This window comes from Amaranthus tricolor, chromosome 3 (assembly GCF_026212465.1).
Source record: "Amaranthus tricolor cultivar Red isolate AtriRed21 chromosome 3, ASM2621246v1, whole genome shotgun sequence".
Lineage (NCBI taxonomy): Eukaryota > Viridiplantae > Streptophyta > Magnoliopsida > Caryophyllales > Amaranthaceae > Amaranthus > Amaranthus tricolor.
In genome coordinates this window covers 755,657-765,534 of record NC_080049.1, presented here as the reverse complement: position 1 = coordinate 765,534, position 9,878 = coordinate 755,657, and the positions used below count along the sequence as shown (strand labels likewise).

Here is a 9,878-nt window from a genome sequence, read left to right as displayed (position 1 = left end):
TTGCTGATATTCATATGGACCAATAAATAAAGGAGAAAAACCTTTATATTTGGCTTATAGATTATCTATTTGCAACAAAATCTTCTAACAATAAAATTGTCTTATATAAAAATATGTGAATTATTTTATTTTGAATTATAAAATATTTTATTTCAATGAAAAATAACAAAATTATAAATGGGTTGGCCTGTTTTTTTATTTTATTTGAGCACAGTCTAATTCCGTCCATTTTTATTTAAACCCGACCCATTTCTCATTCAGCACATAGCACAAGTCTGGCCCTAAGCCTAACTCACATGAACATTATCTGTAGGTCCATCGACTGCATCCAAGTTTACAACCCACAAAAATAAAAAATAAACCCACAAGCCAGCCGATTCAACCCAAGAAAAACACTAACAAAAACAAGCTGATTTGTCCAAAAATTCACACTCAAAACAGGTCTAGTTCGGATTGATCATCTTTAAAATAATCGACACGAACCACTAATGAGAGTTTCGACTTGTGCATTGACGCACTCTTGTATGTCGAGGAAGTGATGTCTTCTGATTCTCACCCAAGCCACATAGCCATTAATATTTCCCGAATCGTTGGAAACGGGAAAATGTCATATTCAGTTTTACATAATACACCAAGTTAACTCATAAATATGATCAACCCAACAAAAACTTTCATCTTTACATCAATGAGTGATCCGAAACAGCGTTCATACATAGGTAAAACTGATATACCAAACGACGTTTTAGAGAGCATTACCAGTACTGATGCGTGGCGAGATCTGTTACCGATTCTTCGTGCATATGCACAGCTTCCAGTGTTTTTCGTTTTTGAAACTATTCCATCAGCATGGTGGTTAAACTTTATCCGTTCAGGAATGGTTGGAAAACCAATCCGTCAAAACTTGAACATCCATTTGCATGCTCAATAAAACAAAATGGTATAGACGATCTTTCGTCTTTGATTTCTCTCGAAACCAGCGATGATCTCATCTATGCTATTCTCCCAGGATTCAGTAGCTTCAATCTGCATAGAACGATGTTTATTGATAAGATAATATAGAATAAAATTTCACATACGCTTATTTTTTGGTTAAAGAGGAAATGTTTTGAACTGGATTTTACTTGCAATAGAAATTATGTAACTAGACTAGCGAAAATATCTTACGATCGAAAGTTCATTTTTATTGGTTTAATTCCTTCATAATTGGAGAAGAAATGATCAGGAGGGAGAAAGAAATGGAATGGAGGGCGAACAGGAAGGTTAGGGATGATTATTATATCAATCATTCCTCACAAAACAAAGCTGTTTTCCGCCATTTGGATAGCTTTTTTCCTCCTGAGAAATTTGTTTTCATTTTCCTCCATACTTATAAACCAGATAAAAAATACAGTAAACGAGTTCTCATGCAAAGTAATTTCCTTCCAACCAAACACAACTATAACTTCCTAATTAAAGTGCATTTAAAGCATACTTGTTTTGGTTCAACCTATAATCTTTTGTTTCCATAAGTTTCCCCCTCCGTGAATAAACGCTAGTTTTGGTTGTTGAAGATCATTTGTTAAAGAAATGGTCCGAGAGAATAACAGATTGGAAAATTTTAGCAAATAAATTGATACAAAAGGAGAACATGAACGAACTGCAATATCCTAAAGTAAAAAAGCAATACAAGTAAATAATATATGGTCTACAACAACAAAATGCCTAAGCCTTACTCCTTAAAGATTTGGGTCAACTACATGAACCAATAGATCAATTCCGAATGGTGGTCGTCCACATGGATTATTCTTCTCCAATCATTTTGATTTTCTACCATCTCAACTTTGAAGTCTAAATAACGGTCTTTATGACAATTAAAATAAAAAGGATCATAAAATCATGAGCGTATTCATGTGAAGTTGCACATGATGTTAGCTACCAAGAATTAGTCAAAAACAAACTCTTTGTTATCACTATTAAGGGTAAGGTTGCGTACATCTGACTCTCAAACCCTGCTTTGGTGGGAGCCACTTAATAGCATTGGGACATAGATAACACAATGGTGTTGTACACAACTAAGAAGAAATCACTTTGAATTACCCTCCCATCTACATCCCAAAACAGAGAAAAAGATATATCCCCATGGGTCAAATGAAAGAGATAAATTACAACTCAGAGAGGCAAAAATATGGCACAAACCTCTTGGCATAATTCAAGTGTAAGGCGACCACCAATGGCTGCCTCTTCATGATTGTCTTTTACCTCAAGATTTATTACGGCAACAGGCTTCATAAGTATAGGTTCACGGTTGTAAAGATCTGTAACCAACAAAATCTTCATGAATATTTTTCAATACTATAAAATCCTCTTCGATCATAAACTAAACATAACCTGTGCAATAAATCATATACAAACTAGACAAGCAATAGATATAATATTTAACCTTGAAAGTGGACATCATCATGTTTCATGAAACAAAAAAAATTAATGATTTGTCATAGAAGAAACCGCCAGACTTTGTGTATGTAACAAATACCGACATAAGTGAAATAAAAGATGATGTCGGATTATACGTGAAACATTTTAGACACTAATAAATTCCATACATCTCAAAATAATCTAAGAATAATAGTCACTAATATCCAAGACAACCCAAGAGCTTACTTAACAATATTGCTTTATGAAAAAGAACGATAAAATGTTTAGGCAAAGATTGCCTATACTCAATTTCGAATGTAATCAATTAGTAACTATAAGTGATTCGATGAACTATATGACAGAAAATTGTCCAAAAGTTTTAAAAAAATGATGGTTCTGAAACGAAAATGCGCTTTAGAGGGAAAAATATGTAAAACGTATGTTACATTTGCCTTTAGTAAACAAGATGGTTGGTTTGAAGAGAATAAGACTTTCAAGTTAAAGTCTTGATCGAGACTAATGCCCAATCTAGGTCAAAGCTTAACTCCACGGAAGGCAAAAGCTTCTGTGAAGAATTGTGGTTAGTCTCGAGCGAGAATACATCTAATCTCGGTCGAGATTATGGAATGCGCTGCGCGGATTTTAAGTAAGTCGGTTGAAATTCCTTTAAACCCTAAAAACTCTTCGTAAAGATGGTTTACTATATAAACACCTCAAATACTTAGGTTTAAGGTTTAAGCTTAACTCCGCAGACTGCAGAAACTTCTGTGAAGAATTTTGGTTAGTCTCAGCGAGAACACATCTAATCTCGGTCGAGATTATGGAATGCGTTGCACGGATTTTAAGTAAGTCGGTTTAAATTCCCTTAAACCCTAAAAACTCTTTGTAAAGGTGGTTAACTATATAAACACCTCCAATACTTAGGTTTAAGGTTAAGCGGACTAGAATTACACTAGAGAGCCACAAATTGAGAATTGTAGTGAGTTAGACAAAACATCGTTCTTTATGATCTCCTTACTTGGTGAAAGTTTGTTCTCGATGTCTGGTGAATGCCGCTATCAGATTGATAGTTAACTACGTTAAATTCTCGATGTGTTTTATATATTGTTGTTTATTTGCTTTATTGTTTCTTGGTTGTTTTTTGAACACTTTTGTTATCCGCACAACAATTGGTGTCAGAGCACAGATTACGACCTTGGAGTATTTTTTTTAAGGAAACAATGGTTAGAGATTCAGTAGTTAGAATTGAGAAGTTAACAAGCAAGAACAATTTTAGGCTATGGCAAATAAAGATGAAGGCTTTACTAAATCCCTAAAACTGTGACTTCCCCACTCGGGGATAGTTGGAGACAATGAAAGAGAAGGCTCACTTTACCATCTTGCTTAGTCTCGATGATCATATCATCACGAAGGTTGTTGATCAAGATACGGCCGCAGAGTTATGGCTAAGATGTAGCATGTTTACGCTTTAAGAAAGAATTTGATATCAGTGGTTACTTAGGATGATTTAGGGTATAATGGAGAATTCTCAAATGAGGAGTTTTCATTCTACAAAGGTTCGAGTTCGAATATCAAAACAAACACTATTTGAGTTTTTTTAGGATGTTACACTACCTAATTCTACGATTTGTGCATAATCGCATTAGTTACTCACAGGAGATGATCAAGATTTGCCACATGCGGCTTAATGATATAGGCTAGAAGGGGATGCATCAATTGTCCCACATGGGTCTTCTATCCGGTGTCGAGGTTGTCAACCTTGAATGTTGTAAACATTGTGTGTTCGACAAGCAACACAAGTCAAAGTTCAGCAACGATGCTCACATCACAGAACAGATGCTCGATTATATCCATTCAGACTGCTGGGGGCTATCTACGATTAAAGGCATGATAGGTTTTTGCTCTTTTATCCTTTTTGTTGATGATAAATCCCGATACACGACTTGAGTTATTAAAGCAATCGGTTAAAGTGAATTAGCGCAATGACTTATTGCAATGGGTGAAAAGATGCAATCTTTTTACAGGAACAGAGTGTGGAAACTTGTTTGGTACCAGAAGAGAAAAGGCTTGTGGATAATAAATGGATATTCAAAAAGATAGAAGGGTCATCAAAAGCTGAGGGAGTTCGTTACAACGCTCGATTAGTTGCAAAACCGTTTAGTTATGTATAAGGGGTTGACTTTGTGGAGATCTTTCCTCTTATGGTTCGCCATACTTCAATACAATTATTTTCCATTGTAGCGCATTTTGATCTTGAACTAGAGCAGGTAGATGTCAAGATAGCTTTCCTTCATGGCGATTTGCATGAGGAAACTCTAATGAAGCAAAACAAGGGGATTCGAGGTTTCTAGTATGGAACATTATGCTGGCACATTGCTTAAGTCTTTGTATGGATTAAAGAAATCTCCCGACAATGGTACAAAAGGTTTTGTTCTTTCATGGTTTTGCATGGTTTGAAAGAAATTCATATGATTGTTGTATTTACCATATTAAACTTAAAAATGGTTTATGATATATCTGTAATAGGTTAATGGCATACTGGTTGTCACGAAGAATGAAACTGTTATTAATAGATTGAAGGAAATGCTCAGCTCGGAATTTGACATGAAAACTTGGTGCAGCTCGAAAAATATTAGGTATAGAGATCTATGGTGATTGGCTAGTGGTAAGTTTTTCTTGACCTAGAAAAATTACATAGAAAGGATTTTGTCTCGTTTTGGGATGGAAAAATCAAAGCTAAGAATTAGGCCAATGACTGTAAGTTGTAAGCTTTCTATGCCTATGTATTCTCAAAGTGAGTCTGAGATTTCATACATGTCTTGAGTTCTATATGTCAATGTTGTTGGTTGTTTGATGTATGTCATGGTGTGTATAAGGTTGGATATTGCCAAGCTATCATTGTTGTTAGCTGATTTATGGGTCATACTGGTAAGGAACACTAGCAAGCGGTGAAGAAGAATTTTTCGCAACCTGAGAAGAACAACTAATATTATGCTTGCGTACAGAAATAATAAGGAGTGATTGGTTACCGGATATTATGATTCAAATTATGTAGCGGATGTGTATACCAGGAGATCTATAACAAAATATGTGTTTACCTTAGGCGGGTCTATAGTAATTTGGAAGTCCTCCCAATAATTGACTCAAAGGTCTGATAGGTGAGCTCGGTATTCCTCAAGAGGTTGCCACGGTGTACTACGATATTCTGAGTGTTATTTTCTTAGCAACGGATTAAGTACATCATGATAGGACGAAGCAAATTGATGTCGGGTATCATTTTCTCCGTACTCACAAAAGGATTAAGGTGTAAGAATTTGATGTTGTTGACACCCCTATTGATACTAAGCTTGTTTTGTTCAATAAGTTTAAACATTGCTTGGACTTGTTGAATATTGACACTTATGTTGGGTAGGCCCTCTAAGGTGGTGTTGGGAAAGCTCCAAGAGGAGGTACGTTGCTCTCTAGGTGAAGCTTACCCATGGCTCTTGATGCAGGTGAAGCATTGTGAGCAGTTATTACTTGTGTTCCAGGTTCATGGAGCGGCTCCAAATAGGTAATGAGTTTCTGACTGAGACTTGTTGGGATGTTTAGTTCGTGCATGAGGGGAAGGTAGTTTCACAATGAGGTTGATGGATTCATTACTGAATACGAATTCACATTAAGGTGGAGATTGTTGATGTTTGGTGACTTTTCATGTGTCGCGGTTAAGTTTGTAACATGGGTTGAAACAAGATGGTTAGTTTAAAGAGAATAAGACTCTCCATTAAAGTCTTGATCAAGACTAATGCCCAATCTCAATCGAAGCTTAACTCCTCGGAAGGCAAAAGCTTCAGTGAAGAATTGTGGTTAGTCTCTAGCGAGAATACATTTGATCCTAAAACCTCTTTGTTAAGGTTGTTCACTATATAAACACCTCAAATTCTTAGGTTTAAGGTTAAGGGGATAGGAATTAATCTAGAGAGGCACAAATTGAGAGTTCGGTGAGAAGGGCAAAACTTTTCATTCATCTTAAATCTGGTCTCCTTACATAATGAAAGTTTGTTCAGTCTCTGGCGGATGTAGCTATCACATTAATAGTGCACCATATTAAATTCTTGGTGTGTTTTCTTTATTGTTGTTTATTTGCTTTATTGTTTCTTGGTTGTTTTGGGTGAACACTTTCATTGTCCGCAAAACACTCAATGTCTAGATAAAAGCTTTTGCAAGCATCACTATATCTACACTACTAGTTTTCCTCAAACAATTACAAAATCACAATCCTTCACAAGAGAACAGTAATGAAAAGAATGGCAATAGTCTCACATAGCTTACAGTAAAGTTATAGTCATACACGGGTGACCAGTCATAACAACGAAAAAAAAATTTTGCTTAGCAAACTTAATTCAAGGAATGACATGAAACATCAAAGGCCCGTTTGTATCCCTTGTAACTTTATTTCAAACTATTAAGAACTCAAACATATTGCTACATTTTCACACACCCATAATACAAGATTAAAAGAGCTCAAATAAATTGCTATTGATTATGTTTTTAAGTTTAAAATTATCCCAGTTGACGGCCAAAAATAGGTCACAACTCACAAGTCAAACAAAATCTATCAAACACTTCCTCCGTCCCTTTCAGCTAAAAGTGACATTTTATGTCACTTCTAGTAGCAAACTCAAAAGGATAGAGAAGCAATAGTTGTGAAGATTAAATGTCACCCGTTATTAGAACTAATTTAAGCAAAACTGCAAACAAAAATTTCACATGGAAGGACCATGATAAATACTAAAAGATGGGTATAATTATGCTCAAAGATTGAGTTCATTATGCTTACTTCTAAATGATTTGACCAACTCCCATATTAGTAGACAACAAAAACCAAAACAATCTTAATCAATATCTTCAAAGCATACAGAAAAATATACCTTCAACAACCATATCAAAGACCTTTTCTTCAAATGTAATTACCACATCAAAAGCACCATCAAGAGCATTATCTTGCCAGCGTTGAGGAGCAAGTTTAACAGATAAATTCCGCTTTAGCATTGGTAATATGCCATTACGCTTGTACATAAACAATTGTTAAGGTCACAAAACCTACTCAAACAATATACACCTAACTCTTCATAACAGTAACCCTTAATCTTCAAATGCAATCAATTTTCAGCAAACTCATTCAAAGATCACAGATAAAATACATACTCATCAAGCTAAAAAACACAACAAGAACAACCCCATGATCAAAACCAAAACTTACAACAAAAATTCGTTATAACAAAAAACTAAAACCCATCAAAAATAGGAAAAATTGACATTAATAATCCAACATTTTACCCATCCATTATGAATAATTCCACCTTTAGATTATTTTCTAATAATCTAACATTTGCCATATATTTGTCCACAACATACCATATTAATATATTTGTCCACAACATACCATATTACTAATAATAGGTAATAATAAGGTATATTGTTAACAAACTAAGACAAAGGATAGATTATTCTCAGCGAACTAAGGGCAGATGTTAGATTATTAGAATATAATCTAAAGGTGGGATTATTCCTAGCAAACAAGAAAAAAGTTAAATTATTGATGTCAATTTTTCAAAAAAAATCAATTTTCTACTAAATCACACCTTCAAATGCTTGGAAACTTGAACATACCAGTTTTACTAATCAAAAAGGATACAATTCGGGATCTTTACGGTGTAACTCTTCAAACATTTGCTTATAAGGAGTACCAAATTCATAAACATTAGGTTCTCTAATAGAAGGTCCAGGAAGCTTAACATGGGAACCAGTCCCATAAGATGAAACATTGAATCCTTGTTTTTTTAACAAGAAATGAGCTTCCATACTTCTATTCTGATTAGAAGAACACACCATTGCATATCTTAGCTTCATTTTCTTTCCTTTTCCTGTAAACCCAGAAAAAGTTTCAATCTTTCTTGCTTCCCTTTATCCGGGTATATTGAAATTTAGGGTTTACAATCAAAAAATTGAAATTTAGGTATGTATAAAATAGCAACAACTAATACTATAACACCATTATATGTTGTTCTATTGTAAAATATAATTACAAAGAAGAATATATAGGAGGTTCAGGAAACATCAAAGGAAATACATGACGAGAAGCTGAATTACAATCAAGAAAACTTTGGGGGGAAAAAAAAGAAATTGTGAAAGAGATAATTGGATACCTGGGCGATGAAAAAGGAGTACAGTTCTACGATGCGGACGAAGAGGAGAAAATCAGACTAGCGGAAAGCGGAGATATTGTGAAAGGACCCACTTTTCGGTGGCTCTGGGATATCTATGGAAGGTTGTTGATCGTGTCATTGCTTGTTGGATTGATTTCAAATTAGGAATTTCGGATATGTTTAAACATAATTTTGTGTGATTCTTATATACTTGTAATTTGATTTTTGGAAATTTTATGTGCTATTCATGAATTTGTGACTTTTTTATGTTGTGGATAATTTTTTTTCACAAAATTTTAGTTGAGATGGTCTCTAAAAGAAACGTCCAACAATGAGCCGGCCCATATTGATTTTCAAATTTTAAAAAAAATTAAAAAAAAATTAAAACTAAATAAAAAAATAAAAGTGTGCGTCAGAACTCATACCAAACTTGTTTCTTTCAGTTTCTATGTTTTACATTCCTTGTGTCAGTTTTCATAATCTTCATTTCAAATTATCTCTTCCGCAGAACCTCCATTAACGTGGTTCTTCGTTGCTGTCTCATTCAATTGATTCGTTTGGTATATCATCTTCTAAAAGGTTTACTTAAAGGTTAGATTTTTTTGATTTTGCATAGTTTTGTTTTATTAAATTTTTTTCTGCATTTTGCTTGTTATTTGATATTCAGTTTACATTATTTAAAATTTAGTTTCTTTCAAAAGCTGTTGACTTTCGTTTCATTGTTGTAAGTTTAGAGTTATGTATGTTTATTGCTGGAGTTATATTTGTTGATGTTTAACATTCCCTTTGGCGTTATATTTGTTGATTTTTCGGTTTTTTTGACGTGTAGTGTAACATCTCGGAAAAACTCGGGTCGTACGAAAAGAGAAAATGACCTTTTAAAAACGAGACAACTATAATCCGAGTCAAACCGGGATGTTAGAAAACAGTTTAAAACGGTTTTGAAGTTAAGGAAAACGTGCGGATCGAGTTCTATTAGCGTTATTAAGAACTACTAGATAATAAGAAATTCTTAGCAGCGGATAAGAACGAAAAGTTAAGTCTATTTATTACAACTTGAGAACGAAAGTCGCCTCATAAAAACCAAATGTTCTTTAAACTAAATTTTGAAGTTCTTATTAAGACTTCTCTACCCTAATAATTTATTTCTTCAAGGGACAATCCTCACTCCCCAGACCTGCAACTTAACTTACTGCTAGTCATTGCCCAGATAGGTAACAACATCATCGCAGGGTCGTTAAGACCAAAAGTACACGTCAGCAAACGTCGCATACCAAATAAATAATAACACAAGAG

The 9,878-nt window shown here is 34.3% G+C and overlaps 1 protein-coding gene across 1 annotated transcript; it reads right to left on the bottom strand.

Annotated features, from left to right (window-relative positions):
• Positions 1 to 527: 527 nt before the first annotated feature.
• Positions 528 to 8,757, bottom strand: LOC130807998 (uncharacterized). The gene is made up of 5 exons (XM_057673430.1): positions 8,583 to 8,757; positions 8,073 to 8,300; positions 7,305 to 7,451; positions 2,176 to 2,294; positions 528 to 1,023 (listed from the first exon to the last, which is right to left on the bottom strand). The coding sequence occupies exons 2-5, from the start codon at positions 8,284 to 8,286 to the stop codon at positions 922 to 924; spliced, it is 582 nt and encodes a 193-aa protein (XP_057529413.1). The 5' UTR covers positions 8,287 to 8,300; positions 8,583 to 8,757; the 3' UTR covers positions 528 to 921.
• Between the last annotated feature and the right edge of the window lie 1,121 nt (positions 8,758 to 9,878).